This window comes from Mustelus asterias, unplaced genomic scaffold (assembly GCF_964213995.1).
Source record: "Mustelus asterias unplaced genomic scaffold, sMusAst1.hap1.1 HAP1_SCAFFOLD_2045, whole genome shotgun sequence".
Lineage (NCBI taxonomy): Eukaryota > Metazoa > Chordata > Chondrichthyes > Carcharhiniformes > Triakidae > Mustelus > Mustelus asterias.
Genome location: NW_027591990.1, coordinates 27037 through 47569, shown reverse-complemented (window position 1 = coordinate 47569; position 20533 = coordinate 27037). Strand labels below are relative to the sequence as shown.

The 20533-nt window shown below is 45.8% G+C and overlaps 1 protein-coding gene across 1 annotated transcript in view; it reads right to left on the bottom strand.

Moving 5' to 3' along the window:
• LOC144489241 (hydroxylysine kinase-like) overlaps positions 1-18060 on the bottom strand; it is a gene marked incomplete at its 3' end in the record, with an annotated part of 35247 nt that extends 17187 nt beyond the window's left edge. The window contains exon 1 of the mRNA XM_078207087.1: positions 17819-18060. Coding sequence (XP_078063213.1) covers positions 17819-17923 — 105 coding nt within the window. The remainder of the gene's footprint in view (positions 1-17818) is intronic.
• Positions 18061-20533: the final 2473 nt, after the last annotated feature.

The following is a 20533-nucleotide window of genomic DNA, read 5'->3' as shown; positions in this document are numbered from 1 at the left end:
TATTTAAGAATATAGTTAACATGTATAGTAAGAAAATTAGCAAGACCTTTTGTCAATTGCAAACAAGAAACAAAACAACCACTATAATGTATAAACCTTAATGAATATCTCTAATATGTTCCAATTAAAACCAAAATCCAATAAACAGAATCCTTTAAACAGGTTTATCACTGCACAAGCTAAAGCTCACATGATACTGGAACCCAGTGCCCTGGGTTGAATGCTGATTTCAAATGATCTTGAAAACTCAGAGAAGCTTGTATTCTTCAGCTCCCCAAAGCACCAAAACATAAATTCTTTACTGCAGGATGGCAAACATGATGTGCTTTCAGCTAACTGGTAAAACTTTAAAATAAAAAAAGAGACCTCTTTCAGTTATGCTTCTAACACTGTAGCCAAAATGAAATCAAAAACACCTGAGCTGCACACAGTTTTGTTTTGCTCCTCCCAACAATGACATCACCTCAGGCTGTGAGCTGCAGAAGTCATGATTTTTAAAAAAAATCTCCTAAAGGGACATTAACATCACACCTGTTGTCGAAGGGAATTTTAAATTAGCTCGTGAGATTCACGGACAGATGTAGTCTTTTTAGTGACAGAATAGCTAGAAGGGGTTAAATGATTCTTTATAACAAGTTAATGTGGACAGTTTGCTCATATGTGATTGCAATAACAGTATTAAAACAAATGAATATGATTTTAAAGTATATTTATATATATCAGAGTATTGAATGTATTTTAATATATAAAATGCATTGTTTGTCTCAGTCAGAAAGAGCAGATGCTGCAAAGGGTAATGGTAAAGTCAGAAGGTTAGAACTGGGAATCCATTAGTCAGCAAAAGTAAGCATTAGAATTTTCAAGTTTTTGAGACAAATGTTGTAACATTATAGCGGCATACATTGTCCAGACATAAGATAATGCCTTTCTAGGGCCCCGAAATCATGTACCTCTCTGTCTTGGCAATGTGAAGGTGGGAAAAGTTCATCTATGGAAAGCTTCCATAGTTTTGTCGCAACCAGGAAGTGGCTTTAGCCAAAATGAGAGGATGTCTGGATTGAATGGACTAATGAGATATCCATACTGCAATTGACTGAGAAACTTTGTCGAAAACTGGACTGACATGTGAATACTAAATTAAATTGATTTGAAGAGGCGTATCTTAGATAACAAAAGGTATAATCGTTCTATATTTTGGTTGAGTGCCTCAAATCTTTGGAGAGGTTTCAGAGCCCTGAACCTGAGCTGTCTCATCCTTCGGGGACCTCCGAACGGCCGTACATTAATGTATTGTTGGTCTGTTTGATTTTTGTGTTTTAAATCAATTTTGATTACCTCTTTTGAACAGAGAAGCCTTTTGCGAGTTTTTGAATAGATTTTTCAACATTGGCCACCTTTTTAAAAGAAATCTCCCACTAACAGTCTTTTTGGCAACAGAGGACATTATAGCATCATCGGATACCGATGGCTGGGCGTGCCTTCAACAGGGTGAGTATATTTCAATTACCACCCTAGTTAGCTAGAGGGAATCACACGCCAAGTTGTCGGATCCATAATTTGCCCTATCCGAGCTTCTTGTGGGGTCGCAAAGGCAATTTGATTTGATTTGATTTATTATTGTCACATGTATTAACGTACAGTAAAAAGTATTGTTTCTTGCACACTATATAGACAAAACATACCACTCATAGAGAAGGAAATGAGAGACTGCAGAATGTAGGTGTTACAAGTCATAGCTAGGGTGTAGAGAAAGATCAACTTAATGCGAGGTAGGTCCATTCAAAAGTCTGACAGCAGCAGGGAAGAAGCTGTTCTTGAGTCGGTTGGTACATGACCTCAGATTTTTGTATCTTTTTCCCGAAGGAAGAAGGTGGAAGAGAGAATGTCCAGGGTGCGTGGGCTCCTTAATTATGCTGGCTGCTTTGCTGAGGCAGCGGGAAGTGCAGACAGAGTCAATGGATGGGAGGCTGGTTTGCGTGATGGATTGGGCTTCATTCATGACCCTTTGCAGTTTCTTGTGGCCTTGGGCAGAGCAGGAGCCATACCAAGCTGTGATACAACCAGAAAGAATGCTTTCTTTGGTGCATCTGTGAAAATTGGTGAGTCGTAGTGGACATATCAAATTTCCTTAGTCTTCTGAGAAAGTAGAAACATTGGTGGGTTTTCTTAACTATAGTGTATATCGCTGGTCAAGAAAATTGCACTTAATGCAGGGTTAAGGAAGACATACTGCCGACATACAGCAGAGCCAATAAAGTACCGCGCGAATAGAATAGACATAAATTTGGTGACCGCATGTAATCCGGGAGGGGAGGGTCAGGAATAGAGTCCTGATACTGCCTATCAGCTGTGTCATATTTGAAGGCCGCGCGCCCATAACATAAAGCTAACCGTAGGAGTGAGAGGGCGCAAAGCGGAAGTGAAGAAGTTAAAAATAACCGTAGGAAGAAGAGGAAGGAAAATGGTAGAAAAGATGTTAAAAATAACCCCATGGAGAGGGAAGTTAAGCTTGAGGGAAAGTTGTACTTTCGGCAAGAGCCGTGGGCTAAACTGAGGACATTCTCAGAGGAAAGGTTTGCAGAATTCGGAAAAGAGGGGAAAATAATAGGCAAACCAACAGCAGAAAATCTCAAAAGCTTGTCATGTGAGAGAGACATTGAAAAGTTTGTTCAGCACCACCGTTTTGTCAATAGCGAATGTGGCAGAAAGAGATAGCTGATAGTCCCCAAAAAAACTGCCCAGGAAGATCTTAAAAAAGAACCCAAGAGGAAAGCAGTAACGGAATCATTGTATCCACCACTCCCCTTCGGAGTGAAGTGAGGAAGATGCAGACAGGGAGAATCGATTGGAAATGACAGATCAGGGAGGTAGAAATTCCTTTAGTGACACTAAGACAGAACAACCCGCTCCAGTAGCACCAATATCAGAATTTTAACTCGGCGCTAGGGCAAGCTTTTGGTAGAGGAAGCGCAAGTTGGGTGTCAGTAACCTTAAGTAAAACAGGAGGAAAATAAGCAGAAGTAACCCCAATACAAGTGCAACAGTGCCAAAGATTGCTGCATCAAGCCAAGAATCAATTTTAATAAACAGTGCAGTAACTGCAGTAAAGTGGGTCAAGATGCAATTCATGGTTGGGCAAAAGGAGGAGGTGGCAAAGGACAGAGTCCTAGCTAGATAAACATAGCCAAGGTTCCGAGAATATGGAATTTTTTGGACACTAACCAAGAAAAAATAATGATGTCGTGGCTTCCATCTCTGCCTCCTTTTTGAACCAAGCAGAGTGTGAACTCATTCAGCCCCAAACAGGACGAATCTTTGTGTTTTAAGGATTTGCAGCAGCCATGAAAAAAAAAGTTTATTTATTAGTCACAAGTAAGGCTTACATTAACACTGCAATGAAGTTACTGTGAAACTCCCCTAGTCCAGCACCTGTTCAAGTCAATGCACCTAACCAGCACATCTTTCAGACTGTGGGAGGAAACCGGAGCACCCGGAGGAAACCCACACGGACAAGGGGAGAATGTGCAGACTCCACACAGACAGTGACCCAAGCCAGGAATCGAACTCACGTCCCTGGCGCTGTGAAGCAGCAGTGCTAACCACTGTGCTAACGTGCCACCCATGAGCTAATATAGCAGAAATTGTTAACTCAGATCAAAATCTAGCAGAAGAGGGGGAGAGCGTTCAGTGAAAAATTACACAAGATAGAGTGGGTGAGGGGGGGAGTGTGAGGATTACATTTGCCCCTGCTGGATAACTTGTGATAACAGCACCAATTAACTTAGGGCTATTCAACAATGATAGCGACCTATCAGCATGTTAGTTGGATTGTGAGGAGTGGATGTTTAAAATTAGTGAACATGAGACTGAGAGAAGTCCATCCCACACTTGGAATACTGTGTACAGTTCTGGTCACTCTATTATAGAAAGGATATTATTAAACTAGAAAGAGTGTAGAAGAGATTTACTAAAATGCTACCAGGACTTGATGGTTTGAGCTGGATAGACTGGGACTTTTTTTTGTGGAGCGTATTTATTTTATTTGATTTGATTTATTATTGTCACATGTATTGTCACATGTATAAATACTGTTTCTTGCGTGCTATACTGACAAAGCATACCATTCATAGAGAAAGAAACCAGAGAGTGCAGAATGTAGTGTTACAGTCATAGCTCGGGTGTGGAGAAAGACTTAGGATGATCTTATAGAGGTCTATAAAATAATGAGGGGCATAGATCAGCTAGATAGTCAATATCTTTTCCCAAAGGTAGGTGAGTCTAAAACTAGAGGGCATAGGTTTAAGGTGAGAGGGGAGAGATACAAAAGGGTCCAGAGGGGCAATATTTCCACACAGAGGGTGGTGAGTGTCTGGAACAAGCTGCCAGAGATAGTAGTAGAGGCGGGTACAATTTTGTCTTTTAAAAAGCATTTAGACCCTTACATGGGTAAGATGGGTATAAGAGGGATATGGGCCAAACGTGGGCAATTGGGACTAGCTTAGTGGTTAAAAAAAAGGGTGGCAAGGACAAGTTGGGCCGAAGGGCCTGTTTACATGCTGTAAATGTCTATGACTCTATGACTCTATAAGTAGTCTGGAGCATAGAGCACATTTAGGTGAAAAGTTGAATATGGGAAGGTTGAGAAACTGTAACAGATGCAAGGCGGGCTCAAAGGGGAAATAATCCAGTAGAATAAATAAACATTGAAGGAAGCAAACAGGGTGAAAAGATCGATATCAATAGACATTAGAAAGCCCATATCACTAGTTTCTGAGTTTGGGACAATTCTAACATAGGAAAACATGTTAAAGCAAGATACTTTAATACAATGATGCTATTTGAGATAAAGAATGAGTAATCAAAATAAGTTACTACCTGGAATCAAACTGAAAGGTTTGATTTTTATTTTAAAGATGTTATAGAATTCAGTAAGAAAGAAATTCCAGAGGACTGAAAGAAGGTGATGTATTAAGAACAAAGGTCTCTCACCGGAAATGGGGTAAGATAAGTATTGAAGGCTTATTTAAATATTGCACGAACTTTGTGGAAGATTATGCACTGCTTGTAAAACCCTTACAGGATTCCATCAAAGGAAGGAGAGCCAACAGAGAGAGAGTAGAATGGGGGGAGAAAGAGAACCAAGGGCGGCACGGTAGCACAGTGGTTAGCACTGCTGCCTCACAGTGCCAGGGACCCGGGTTTGATTCCTGGCTTGGGTCATTGGGCCCGATTTTACAAAACTTCGTGCCCGTTTTCGGGCGCGAAATCGCGGTAAAGTCGGGCGTTGGGCCTATACCGCGATCTGCACTCGATTCCGAGCAGATCACGGCTTTACTGACACCTGATTCGGGCGCGGGTCCGGCCCGCGCCCGAATCGGGCGGCCCGATTATTTAAATGCATTAGCATTAGAACCACGTGCCCAACCCTACTGCCAAATCCCACTTTACCGTCTTCTGGCCCGTTCCGGATCCGCGCCTTTAGCGACCTGCAGAATAAAAGTCCGAAGCGGATTTCTATTCTGCAGGGGAACCTCCGGAGCCCTCTCTGTCCTTGTGAAGTCACCATCCTCCTCGACCATCCTTCGCGGACCCCCCCCGCTAACCACCCCGGCAGATTCCCCCCCCCCCGGATCAGACCCCCCTGGGAGGCAGGACCCCCCCGGCAGACCCTCCCCCCCCCCCCCCCCCCCCCCCGGGATCGGACCCCCCTGGGAGACAGGCCCCCCCCGGCAGACCACCCCCCCTCACCCCCCGCCCCGGGATCGGACACCCCTGGGAGGCAGGCCCCGCTCGGCAGAGCACATCCCCAACCTACCTCGATCGCTGGTCTCCCTCCACCATCCTTCCGTTAGCAAGATAAGCTGTATGTTCCTCAGCTAGATCTGCTTTGGTCAACACAAAGATGGTCCTTCTGCCTTGTGGGTCCATCTGGCTCACCAAGTTAGTTACAATACTGCGTTCAGCATCAACTGAACCATCTTGGATACAAAGGATAATGAATGGTACTGATCGAGCTTCCTGGTGCTATCAGTACTGTAACACCAGGAATGGCTGCCGACACCAAGGATATAATTATTAGCATAAGCAAGGCTTACATGCAGAACCCTCATGCCATTATCCTTTGTATCCAAGATGGTTCAGTAGATGCTGAATGCAGAATTGTAACTGACTTGGTGAGCCAGATGGACCCGTGACACCCCCTCTCCTCCTCCTACCCCCTCCCCAGAGGGTGATCTGGGGTCTGCACCACCCCCCCCTCCTCCCCCCCCCCCCCCCCCGATGATCTGTGTCAGAGAGCCGCTCTCTCTGCTTTTTTCTCCCTGCCCGGGCGCGCTGCTTTGGATTTTTTTTCGAACTGCGCATACCGATCGGTCCGGCAGCGCTAAGCCCCGCCCACAGCGCAGATTGAATCGGAGCCGGCAAAACGCATATGGGCGTGCTGGAAAGTGGATTCCAGGCGCGGATCCATTTGATGCCCAGATTCGGCACTCAAAATGGTAAAATCAGGCCCATTGTCTGTGTGGAGTTTGCACATTCTCCCCATGTCTGCATGGGTTTTCTCCGAGTGCTCCAGTTTCCTCCTACAGTCCAAAGATGTGCGGGTTAGGTTGATTGGCCGTGCTAAATTGACCCTAGTTTCAGGGGATTAGCAGGGTAAATGTGTGGGGTTATGGGAATAGGGCCTGGGTAGGATTGTGGTCGGTACAGACTCAATGGGCTGAATGGCCTCCTTCTGCACTGTTGGGATTCTATGATTCAAGCTTTTACAGATTTAAAATTGGCTCAATGGCACACCCCGCACCGCGTGGGCAGTGGTAAATGATGAAGGAACAATGATTGCAGGAGAGCAGATTCCAGGAAGTAAATCAGCACAGGTAGCAAACTGAGAGTCTTAACTAAAGCTTTAGATTGGTGTGGTGGGGAATTCTGTTTTGGTGGTCGGATTATTTAGAAGTACTAAAAAGTAATGTTTTCCGCAAAGGCAAATGGAACTCAGATTTAAAGCGTAATAAAATTTATTTCCAAAACTGGTTTTGTTATAAAACATGCAAACAACACAAAGAACAAACTACGTACATTAGATAAATAGAATACTTCAGCGGAAGGGGGATCTGGTGATGTTACAGCACCTCGAGTTTCCTCCGCAGATCACGACTTTCGTGCCAAAAACTTGAACGATTATACAATTTGGCTGTCTTAGACACAGCCCAGCAATTAACTTAACAAGATCTCATTTAATATTCAACTTGTCAATCCATTCATGACAACATTCTCAAATCGAATTACAATCTGACACCTTAAATAATGGTTTGTTATTTGTTCGTTCAACTATCGGAAGTATACTCCTCAATAAAAATGGCTTCCTTGTCGCTTAGCAACACAAGACTATATTTTTAACTTATTCAGCATTTAGCAACGTGGTTAGAACTGCCGCGATTCTCCCATTGCGACCCGTGACTTTTCTGTCAGGTCGCAGTGGGAGACACGCGTCTGCGGCCTTGAACAGGGATTCGCGCATGCGCCGGGAACACATGCGCATCTCCCAGAGCTGGCGAACAGTCGCAGGTCAGACCACGCTAGAAACCGGCAGGAAAGTAGGTAAGTAATTTTAATCTGTTTTTAATCTGTTTTAAATATGCACATGAGTTAATTATCGGGACCTGAATCTCCCACCCCGCCAAGAATTCTTCATTCCGGTGGGGTTCAGACTAGCTCCCCGGGTTCGGGGAGCTAACAGGAGACCTCGCCGGAGTGAAGGGGAGCAATCGGGGGCCCCCCCAGGGGGTCGGGTAGCAGGGGGATGGTGCTGCCTAGCCATGGGCACCCTGACAGTGTACAGTGCCAGCCTGGGCCCCCTGGCACTGCCCAAGGGGCAAAGCACCCACGCCCAGGGGGCACCTCGGCACTGCCCACCAGCATCAGGCAATGCCAAGGAGGCGGGCCTATTGTGGGTGGGGTCTAGGGGTGATTGGTGGGCGTGGGAGGTCCCGCTGCCCATCTGCATTGGGATTGGTCTGGGCTGGAGGGAGGCCAGCGATCAGGGCGGGCTGGGGTAGAGTGGTCTGCCGGTGGGGGGGGGGGGGGGGGGGGGTAGTTGCCTCCGGGGCAGGGTCTGACCTGGAGAGGTCAGCGGTGGGGGGAGGTGGGGGGGTCTACTAGGGTGAGGGGGTAGGGTTGAGGGGATCACCACTGCTGGAGGGTGGGGCCTGGACATCGGGGATCTCCGGGACGGTGGAGGGAGGGGGGTTCAGGGCAGGCCCCGGAATTGTTGTGGGGCCACGATCGGGCCGTGGGAGGGGGCTGGAGGGGCAGCACTGTGGGGAGTGCTGCGCAGAGTTCCAGAACTGTCAGACTCCGACGCAAGTAGGCCTTGACCCCCTGGATTTTTAATGAGATTCCCGACTGGGATGTCTGCAGTGCACGGAGTGCGGAGATTTGGGTGAGAAGCTGAACAGACGAAACAGTCGGGATTTAGAACACTTTTCCCACCAACTCAGCACTTTTGGGAGAATCACCCCCAGTACTTCTGCTGGATGTGGGCTCATTCATCTGGCAGAATTCCCAGACTAAGTTCCTTGTTCTCGAATACAAATTTATATAATTTTGTTCTTTCATACTGTACCAGGTTCAAGTTCCATTGTTATTGAGTCTTCATGTTTTTAGTCAATTCTCTGATACAATTAATCCTTGAGCTTTGCAATCAGTTAGTCGCAAACTTATTAACTTTATATTTATGGTTCTAATGCCCTTATTAGTTTTACATTTATTTCCAAAACCTTATATTAAAATATTAGCTGCTTGGTATCCCTATGTTGGGTGTTACGATTGAATTCCCTTCATCAAATGGAGTGCAGGAAAATGGGTTATCACTTACACAGACAGCTTTTGGGGTAATTCACGATTCACAAGGACCTTGGTGAGACCACATTTGGAATATTGTGTGCAGTTCTGGTCACCTCACTATAAGAAGGATGTGGAAGCGCTGGAAAGTGTGCAGAGGAGATTTACCAGGATGCTGCCTGGTTTGGAGGGTAGGTCTTATGAGGAAAGGTTGAGGGAGCTAGGGCTGTTCTCTCTGGAGCGGAGGAGGCTGAGGGGAGACTTAATAGAAGTTTATAAAATGATGAAGGGGATAGATAGAATGAATGTTCAAAGACTATTTCCTCGGGTGGATGGAGCTATTACAAGGGGGCATAACTATAGGGTTCGTGGTGGGAGATATAGGAAGGATATCAGAGGTAGGTTCTTTACGCAGAGAGTGGTTGGGGTGTGGAATGGACTGCCTGCAGTGATAGTGGAGTCAGACACTTTAGGAACATTTAAGCGGTTATTGGATAGGCACATGCAGCACACCAGGATGATAGGGAGTGGGGTAGCTTGATCTTGGTTTCAGATAAAGCTCGGCACAACATCGTGGGCCGAAGGGCCTGTTCTGTACTGTACTGTTCTATGTTCTATGTTCTATACATGACAGCCTGGAAAAGGTGAGGTTTTGTTACCCCCAGGTGGGGGACACATACAGCATGAAAACCCGATTAAAGATTTAATTCAAGCAGCCCACATTCCTTCAGAAGCAGCAGCGATCAAAATACAAACCCACAAGAAGATTACAGGCAAAGCTCAAGAAGGGAACAGTAAATCAGATCAGGCAGCTAAAAACCTGTTGGAGCAGAATTTGGAAGGAACACAAGTAGTAGGTGCAGAGACACCATTGAATTGACAAGATGACTGTCTCCTATTTCATTGTGTTGTTGAGTTTACTATGTTTAACACAATCAGTCCATCCAGAGCTGTATACCAATACTTATCTGTATATGGAATACACATATGCTAAAACCGTGGACATATCTAAATGTTGGGTGTGCACACACATGCCTACACATGTAGAAGAGGGAATACCTTTACGTCCAATGCCTTTACTATGGGCAGATTTGATTGTGTGGGATCAGCTTACTCTGTCTTTTAGGGATCCACGGGCAGGTTTTATTAAGGAATGTGATAGAATCAACGTTTATAGAAATAGGTCTTGTACGGGTGGACCAGTTACATGAACAGATGCTCACCTGTCTTTGACATAGTCAACCCAGCCTTATTTTGAATGGAACAAATTCAGAGGCCCAAGGAATAGTGCATATCAAGAATAAGAATGGCCACAGAGTGGATTTAGGAACCAGCAAGTGTAAATTCACTGTAGATGTAGCTAGTAAAATTTGTCTGGATCCACCCAATGATGGTCGGGTTTGCAATATTCCATATTGCTTTGACGGAGAGAACACCTATCCAATTCCCAATGGAACTTACTGGATTTGTGGAAATAAAGCATTCCCATGCTTGCCTACTGGCTGGAAGAGGTCAGGTTACCTGGGATATGTAGTCCCATATATCTACCATACCAATCAGCTTCCAAAGGAGAGATAACGACAGTATGGCGGCACAGTGGTTAGCACTGCTGCCTCACAGCGCCAGGGACCCAGGTTCAATTCCGGCCTCGGGTCACTGTCTGTGTGGAGTTTGCACATTCTCCCCGTGTCTGCGTGGGTTTCCTCTGGGTGCTCCGATTTCCTCCCACAGTCCAAAGATGTGCGGGTTAGGTGCATTGGCCATGCTAAATTGACCCTTAGTGTCAGGGGGATTAGCAGAGTAAATATGTGGGGTTACAGGAATAGGGCCTGGGTGGGATTGTGGTCGGTGCAGACTCGATGGGCCAAATGGCCTCCTTCTGCATTGCAGGGATTCTATTCTATGATGTGCCCTGGTGGGATTGGACCTTATTCACATATGAGACTGTCTATGGAAACAGAAACCATTACCTCAGTTTTGGAAAAGGTTGCCAATGGTACTACTACTTGCGCCCTTGCAGAGATCAGTGACGAGATGGTTGCAATGCGCACGGTTGTGCTACAGAATCGAATGGCATTAGACTTTATCTTGGCAGCTGGGGGTGGAACACGTGCCTTGATTGGATCAAAATGTTGCACCTACATAGCAGACACCTCGGAGAACATAACTAATCTGGCTACATATATTCGGAAAGAGGTCGAGAAACTTACATAACCGGGTCAATTTTCTCTGGGGAAATGGATAACTGGCTTGGATAGGAATGAGCATAGTGCAAGGAATCGCACATCACACAAGGGATCACACATTCACTGCCTCCAAAACAATGGCAAAGGTGGCATAAATCGAGGAGAAGAAGGAAACAATAACTATGACACCCGTACCACCGAGTGCTCCAACATGTGAGAACATTTACTTAAAGACATCTTCCTCATGTCATACACAAGATGACATTTCGTTTTGATTTTTAGCACCAATGGGAATCAAAACTCAGATGTAATTGCACACAATCAACGTAGAACATAGAACATAGAACATTACAGCGCAGAACAGGCCCTTCGGCCCACGATGTTGCACCGACCAGTTAAAAAAAAACTGTGACCCTCCAACCTAAACCAATTTCTTTTCGTCCATGAACCTATCTACGGATCTCTTAAACGCCCCCAAACTAGGCGCATTTACTACTGATGCTGGCAGGGCATTCCAATCCCTCACCACCCTCTGGGTAAAGAACCTACCCCTGACATCGGTTCTATAACTACCCCCCCTCAATTTAAAGCCATGCCCCCTCGTGCTGGATTTCTCCATCAGAGGAAAAAGGCTATCACTATCCACCCTATCTAAACCTCTAATCATCTTATATGTTTCAATAAGATCCCCTCTTAGCCGCCGCCTTTCCAGCGAAAACAATCCCAAATCCCTCAGCCTCTCCTCATAGGATCTCCCCTCCATACCAGGCAACATCCTGGTAAACCTCCTCTGCACCCTCTCCAAAGCCTCCACATCCTTCCTGTAATGTGGGGACCAGAACTGCACACAGTACTCCAAGTGCGGCCGCACCAGAGTTGTGTACAGTTGCAACATAACGCTACGACTCCTAAATTCAATCCCCCTACCAATAAACGCCAAGACACCATATGCCTTCTTAACAACCTTATCTACTTGATTCCCAACTTTCAGGGATCTATGCACACATACACCTAGATCCCTCTGCTCCTCCACACTATTCAAAGTCCTCCCGTTAGCCCTATACTCAACACATCTGTTATTCCTACCAAAGTGAATTACCTCACACTTCTCCGCATTAAACTCCATCCGCCACCTCTCGGCCCAACTTTGCAACCTGTCTAAGTCTTCCTGCAAACTACGACACCCTTCCCCACTGTCTACCACACCACCGACTTTGGTGTCATCAGCAAATTTGCTAATCCACCCAACTATACCCTCATCCAGATCATTAATAAATATTACAAACAGCAGTGGCCCCAAAACAGATCCCTGAGGTACACCATACCTCAGGGGTATGGTGTACCTCAGGGGTAGTTAAGATAATCAAGGCGGAGAGGGGAGAAATTAAAAACCAATCACATACTTTAGGATTTAAGTTTATTTGATGGCCTAGTATTGACTGAGCCAATTGGCCAGGAGAGGGGATTGTGGAACAGAATTTTAATTCAGCTAGTGAGACTCACAGACTGATGTAGGTCTTTTTAGTGACAGGATAGCTAGAAGAGTTCTTTATAACAAGTTACTATGGACAGTTTGCTCATTTGTGAATTCACTAACAGTATTAGAACAAATGAATATGATTTAAAAGTTCATACATATATATATATATATCAAAGTATTGAATGTATTTCAATATATAAAATGTATTGTTCGTCTCAGTCAAAAAGAGCAAAGTGTCATGGTAAAGTCAGAAGGTTGGAGCTCGGAATCCATTAGCCAGCAAAAGTAAGCATTAGCAGTTTCAAGTTTTTGGAACAAATGTTGTAACATTATGGCGGCATACATTGTCCAGACATGAGATAATGTATTTCTGGGACCCAGAAATCACGTATCTCTCTCTGTCTTGGCAATATACCGGTGGGAAAGGTTCATCTATGGAAAGCTTCCATAGTTACATAGCAACCAGGAAGTGGGTTTAGCCAAAATGGGAGGATGTCCAGATTGAATGGACTAATGAGATATCATTCTCCTGCCTTCTCCCCGTAGCCCCTGATCCCCTTATTGATCATGATCTATCCATCTCTATCTTAAAGACACTCAAAAACCCGGCCTCCACATGGATTTCAGTAAGGCATTTGACAAAGTCCCACATGGCAGGTTGGTTAAGAAGGTTAAGGCTCATGGGATACAAGGAGAAGTGGCTAGATGGGTGGAGAACTGGCTTGGCCATAGGAGACAGAGGGTAGTGGTCGAAGGGTCTTTTTCCGGCTGGAGGTCTGTGACCAGTGGTGTTCCGCAGGGCTCTGTACTGGGACCTCTGCTATTTGTGATATATATAAATGATTTGGAAGAAGGTGTAACTGGTGTAATCAGCAAGTTTGCGGATGACACAAAGATGGCTGGAATTGCGGATAGCGAAGAGCATTGTTGGGCAATACAGCAGGATATAGATAGGCTGGAAAATTGGGCGGAGAGGTGGCAGATGGAATTTAATCCGGATAAATGCGAAGTGATGCATTTTGGAAGAAATAATGTAGGGAGGAGTTATGCAATAAATGGCAGAGTCATCAGGAGTATAGAAACACAGAGGGACCTAGGTGTGCAAGTCCACAAATCCTTGAAGGTGGCAACACAGGTGGAGAAGGTGGTGAAGAAGGCATATGGTATGCTTGCCTTTATAGGACGGGGTATAGAGTATAAAAGCTGGAGTCTGATGATGCAGCTGTATAGAACGCTGGTTAGGCCGCATTTGGAGTACTGCGTCCAGTTCTGGTCGCCGCACTACCAGAAGGACGTGGAGGCATTGGAGAGAGTGCAGAGAAGGTTTACCAGGATGTTGCCTGGTATTAGCTATGAGGAGAGATTGGGTAGACTGGGGTTGTTCTCCTTGGAAAGACGGAGAATGAGGGGAGATCTAATAGAGGTATACAAGATTATGAAGGGTATAGATAGGGTGAACAGTGGGAAGCTTTTTCCCAGGTCGGAGGTGACGATCACGAGGGGTCACGGGCTCAAGCTGAGAGGGGCGAAGTATAACTCAGACATCAGAGGGACGTTTTTTTTTTACACAGAGGGTGGTGGGGGCCTGGAATGCGCTGCCAAGTAGGGTGGTGGAGGCAGGCACGCTGACATCGTTTAAGACTTACCTGGATAGTCACATGAGCAGCCTGGGAATGGAGGGATACAAACGATTGGTCTAGTTGGACCAAGGAGCGGCACAGGCTTGGAGGGCCGAAGGCCTGTTTCCTGTGCTGTACTGTTCTTTGTTCTTTGTTCTTTGAAGGGGGGAGGTTTAACACAGATATCAGAAGGACATATTTCACACAGAGGGTCGTGGGGGCCTGGAATGTGTTGCCGGGCAAGGTGGTGGAGGCGGACACACTGGGAACGTTTAAGACTTATCTAGACAGCTATATGACCGGAGTGGGAATGGAGGGATACAAAAGAGTGGTCTAGTTTGGACCAGGGAGCGGCGCGGGCTAATTGTTCCTTGTTTCTCGTTTCAAGGCTTCATTCTATGATCATCTTGCTGGTGCCAGTACAGAGCGAGACTGCGGATAGTTGGGAACCTGTCTCGGGGGCAGGGAATTCATATGGTGTTCATGGAAGTGGAAATGACTAGGGTTGGGAAGCATTTTCCGATCAGGGCCATTGTGATCTCCTGGACTCGTTTCGATCGCCTCAGGGGGTCGGAGAGGAATTTCCCAGATTTTTTTTTTTTCCCCATATTGGCCCTGGGGTTTTTCACTCTGGGTTTTCGCCTCTCCCTGGGGATCACATGGTCTGGAATAGGGGGGTGGGGGTGAGTTAATAGGTTGTAATGAACAAAGCATCGTAGCTGTGAGGGACAGCTCGGTGGATAGGATATTGGTATGTAGATAGGCTGGAAAATTGGGCGGGGATCCTGGATTCAGGATTCAATCCTGGACCGGGGAGCGGCGCGGGCTTGGAGGGCCGAAGGGCCTGTTCCTGTGCTGTATTGTTCTTTGTTCTTTGTTCCACAGTCCTCCACAGCAATGAGGTCCACAGATTCACCACCCTCTGGCTGAAGAAATGGATGAAAATCATAACAGCATGATTGAATGGCGGAGCAGACTCGATGGGCCAAATGGCCTAATTCTGCTCCTATATCTTATGGTCTTATTGTACTGAGTGGCATATTGCAATTGACTGAGATACTTTGTCAAAAACTGGACTGAGGTGAACACTAAATGAAATTGATTTTAAAGTAAAAAGTTTATTTATTAGTCACAAGTAGGCTTACATTAACACTGCAATGAAGTTACTGTGAAAATCCCCTAGTCGCCACACTCCGGCGCCAGTTCGGGTACACTGAGGGAGAATTTAGCACGGCCAATGCGCCTAACCAGCACGTCTTTCGGACTGTGGGAGGAAACCGGAGCACCCGGAGGAAACCCACGCAGACACGGGGAGAACGTGCAGACTCCACACAGACAGTCACCCAAGCCGGGAATCAAACCCGGATCCCTGGCGCTGTGAGGCAGCAGTGCTAACCCGCTGTGCCACCGTTCCGCCCACTAAGCTAATGAAGAGGCATATCCTCGATTACAAAATGTCTAATTGTTCTGTATTTTGGCTGAGTGCCTCAAATCTTTGAAGAGGTTTCTGAGCCCTGAACCTGAGCTGTCTCACCCTTCAGAGACCTCCGAATGGCCGTACATTAACGTATTGTTTGTCTTGTTTGATTTTTGTGTTTTAAATAAATCTTGATTACGTCTTTTGAACAGAGACTTTGCCTTTTGCGAGTTTTTGAATAGTCTTAGTTTTTAGACATTAGCCGCCTTTTTAAAGGAACTACTGTGCTGTACTGTTCTATGTACACCTATCATCTTTAACGATCGGTGCACACGCACCCCCAGGCCCTTCTCTTCCCACACACTGTGGTGGAAATTGTGTCATTAAGTCTATATTGCCTCTATCACTCCTGCCAAAATCCAACAACTCACACTTCTCTGTGTTAAACTCCATTCGCCACTCACTTGCCTATTCTGCTAGCATATCGATGTTTAGTTTATTCATTTATTAGTGTCACAAGTAGGCTTACATTAACATCGGAATGAAGTTACTGTGAAAATCCCCTAGTTGTCACACTCTGGCGCCTGTTCGGGTACACTGAGGGAGAATTTAGCACGGCCAATGCACCTAACCAGCACGTCTTTCGGACTGTGGGAGGAAACCGGAGCACCCGGAGGAAACCCACGCAGACACGGGGAGAATGTGCAGACTCCGCACAGACAGTGATCCAAGCTGGGAATCAAACCCGGGTCCCTGGCACTGTGAGGCAGCGGTGCTAACCACTGTGCCACCGTGCCGCCCCTATCCAATCATGCCACGTGGTTAGGCCTACATATGATTCTGGACTGTCCTCTGAAATGGCCCAGCAAGCCACTCATTTCAAAGGATGGGCAACAAATGTTTGTCTTGTCAGCAAAGCCCACATCCCATGGAAGAATTTAAAAAATATTTCCCAGTTACGCCCAGCTCAGTGCCAAGTGTCAGCAATGGACAATCCTCAAGTCAAATTCTCACCTTGAGTTCATTTGTTTTAATTCTCTGTATGTGCGTTCGTATCGGAAATCGGCCCTGTTTTTGTGACCTTATAGTTTTTACAATTACATTTTAACTTATCACATGCTTGGATTGTATCACCACTGTTGCATTGTTATCAGTTATTTCCTCATCCACTCCTATTCCTTCCTCTGAAATTATGCACTTATATTCCGTAGATGTGGGCAGAATGTTTCCTCTTCTGGGAGAATCTAGAACTCGGAGTCACTGTTGGAAAATAAGGGCTCACCCACTTAGGACAGAGATGAGGCGAATTTTATTTCTCTGAGGGTCTTTGGAACTCTCTTCCTCAGAAGTTGGTGGAAGCAAAGACTTTGAATACTTCTAAGGCAGAGCTACTTAGAGGCTTGATTAGCAAGGAGGTGAAAGGTTATCAGGGACAGGCGGGAATGTGGGTTTGAGGTTACAATCAGATCATGTTACTTTCCAACCTGCCTTTGTTACTGTCAACAAACTTAGAAGCATTGATCCAAGTCCATTTTCTTTATTCATTCATGGGACATGAATGGGCCAGCATTTATTGCCCATCCCTACTTGCCCGAGGGCAGACTGGCTCTGTAGTCAAGTGTAGGCCAGACCGGGTAAGGACGGCAGATTTCCTTCCCTAAAGGACATCGGTGAACCAGATGGGTTTTTCCGACAATCGACAATGGTTTCATGGTCATCAGTGGATTCTTAATTCCAGATCCTTTTTCATTGAATTCAGATTCTACCATCTGCCGTGGCGGGATTCGAACCCGGGTCCCCAGAACATTAGCTGAGTTTCTGGATTAATAGCCTAACGATAATGCCACTGGGCCATCACCTTGCCTCAACGATAGAGATAATAGCATAGATCCTTTTGTACAGTGGGGGGAGGGGGTGGTTTAGCATTGTGGATTTTTCCCTTATCCTCACAGATTTCTCTGTACGTTGTACTCACTGCAATCAGACTTTCGAATGGACCTATCTGCTATTAAGTTGGTCTTTCTCTACACCCTAGCTATGACTGTGACACTACATTCTGCACCCTCTCCGTTCCTTCTCCCCTATGTACTCTATGAACGGTATGCTTTGTCTGTATAGCACGTGAGAAATAATACTTTTCACCATATACCAATACATGCGACAATAATAAATCAAATCACTGGACAGGCCTAGTCTTTGTGGGATCTCTCTACCCACACCCTCCTCCACCAATCTTAGTTCAATTGGTTGATGGTCACATTCCCCCTTACTGTACCTTGTCCTCCTCCAAGCTGTGACTGTGTCTTTGGGTGAAGAGTTCCTCTCTGCCTCCTCTGCAGTCTTTACTGTGAACGGTTGCTTCCGAGCTCTGAGCCAGCATGACTCAAGGCAGAAGAATTTCCTGTTGTTAATTGTAGCTCCTTCCCAGAAACTTGGACGCACAAATACCTTTGTAAAATTTAAATTAAAACAAAAGCAAACATGCCCAATTCTCAGTTACCAACCAATGCATGACTTGAAAACGCCTGTGAAAATCTATTACCTTGTAATCTGAAATTCTGGTCACTAATTCAGAGCCGTGCGATTTTGCAACCAAATACTTACCAAGGCAAATGAAGGTCAGTGCAAAGGGTTCATTCAGTCTTTGTTTGAACTGGCACCAATCGCATAGAAATTCAGTGCAAACTTAACGAGTAGTTTTTCAACTCACTTAACCCTTTTAAAACCAAAAAGGGAACTACTTGTTTAGGATCCGATTATTATTGCAGTAAAATACTGTTGCAGTACAACACGTCAGGCCATTCAGCCCATCACACCGGTGCCAGCTGAGTTTTTCTATTAGTGTCACACATAGGCTTACATTAACACTGCAATGAAGTTAATGGGCGGCACAGTGGCGAAAGATCGGCACGCTGACACAGTGGTTAGCACTGCTGCTTCACAGTGTCAGGGACCCAGGTTCAATTCCCGGCTTGGGTCACTGTCTGTGCGGAGTCTGCACATTCTCCCCGTGTCTGCGTGGGTTTCCTCTGGTTTCCTCCCACAGTTCGAAAGATTAGTTTAGTTTATGGGAATAGGGCCTGGCTGGAATTGTGGTCGGTTCTCGTTCAGTGTAACCCGAACAGGCGCCGGAGTGTGGCGACTAGGGGATTTTCACAGTAACTTCATTGCAGTGTTAATGTAAGCCTTAATTGTGACTAATAAATAAACTTTTACTTTAAGTTACTGTGAAAATCCCCTAGTCGTTACACAGGCACCTGTTCGGGTACACCGAGGGAGAATTTAGCAAGGCCAATGCACCTAACCAGCACGTCTTTCGGACCCAGAGGAAACCCACGCAGACACAGGGAGAACGTGCAAACTCCGCACAGATAGTGACCCAAGTTGGGAATCAAACCCGGGTCCCTGGCGCTGTAAGACAGCAATGCTAACCACTTTGCCACCGTGAGTTATCCACTGAGTCTCACTCGTCCACTTATCTCTCTCAACCCTGCACATTTTTCCTGTTCAAATATTTTTAAAAGGATGGCACTGGAGCGAGGTAACATCTTGTGCGCTGTTCCCAGCATGCCCTCTACTCCCATCTTTTAAGTCCTACACTCTTAAAATAGAACTCCAACTCTTCCAATAACTTTCTAATAACGCTCACCCTGTCTGTGACTGTAACACTATATACTGCACCCTCTCCTTTCCTTCTCCACTATGTTTAGTTCAGTTTATGTATTATTGTCACAATTTAGGCTTACATTAACACTGCAATGAAGTTACTGTGAAAATTCCCTAGCCGCCACACTCCGGCGCCTGTTCGGGTACACTGAGGGAGAATTTAGCATGGCCAATGCACCTAAGCAGCCTTTCGGAAACTGGAACACCCGGAGGAAAGAACGGTGCGTTTTGTCTGCATAGGCTGCAACAAACAATACTTTTCACTGTATCCAGATACTTGTGACAATAATAAATCAAATCTAGATATGCAGTTCCTTTCTGAGAGATACTACTGAGTCTGCTTAGAAATTGGATGGTCGCAATTCTTGGAACATTGCGGTATCGATACTCAACTTCCTCCGTCTCACCTCACAGTCGATGTTTCTCCTCGTCACAATGAAGATTTTGGTCACAAAATGGTCTTTATGTTGGGGTGCTGCAGTGTAGCTTGGATCCGTGCACAGTCCATATCGATCAAATTAAAATCTTAAGTATTATCGAAAAAAAAAGACATGCTATCAAATCTTTTTGCCTTGCATTCATCAGGACAAAGGCAAGAATTCCAAATTTCAAAGGGTGCAATAATTTATACAGCACAAGAGGAGAGTGCTGTTTGGTTGGCAAGTGGACTCTGAGGCATTGCCATGGAGAAAGCATCAGGGAGCAGTGAACTGCCAAGCTTGTTGTCCCCTTTCGAATTGTTATCTCGGGTGTGGTGGTATTATCACTGGACTAGTAATCCAAAGATCCAGGGTAATGCTCTGGGGACCTGGCTTCGAATCCCGCCTCGGCCGATGGAGAAATTTGAATGAAATTTTAAAAATCTGAATCTAGGACAGAGGAGAAAAGTGGCGACTAGCTTGACGGCTACACAGCTGGTTTTTTCTCGTCATATCGCCCAGCACTTGTGAAGAAAGAAAATGCTGGCAGAGTGTCCCACATCGTCACGCTGGTGGGCAGGACCTGAAAACAGCAGTGGTGTTGGGTTACCAGAGGTAAGCTTTATAAAGGGCATTCCGATCTCCGGTTAAAACAAGAGGTACCTCCTCCCCACCACGCACTCACTCAGGCAAATCCCTCCCCCACAGACATGAGAAACCTGCTCCAGGTACATGGGAAAACCCCTCTCCTCCCCCCCACTCCTCCATGAACATGGTGAACCTATGAACCAGTGGGCATTGCATAGCCATGTTCCATCTCCACCACCCTCCTCCCCCAGGGCGATACTTACCAGTATGATACTTACCAGCTGGTTTCTTTTGCCTGGTTCATGTTATGCTGGTGA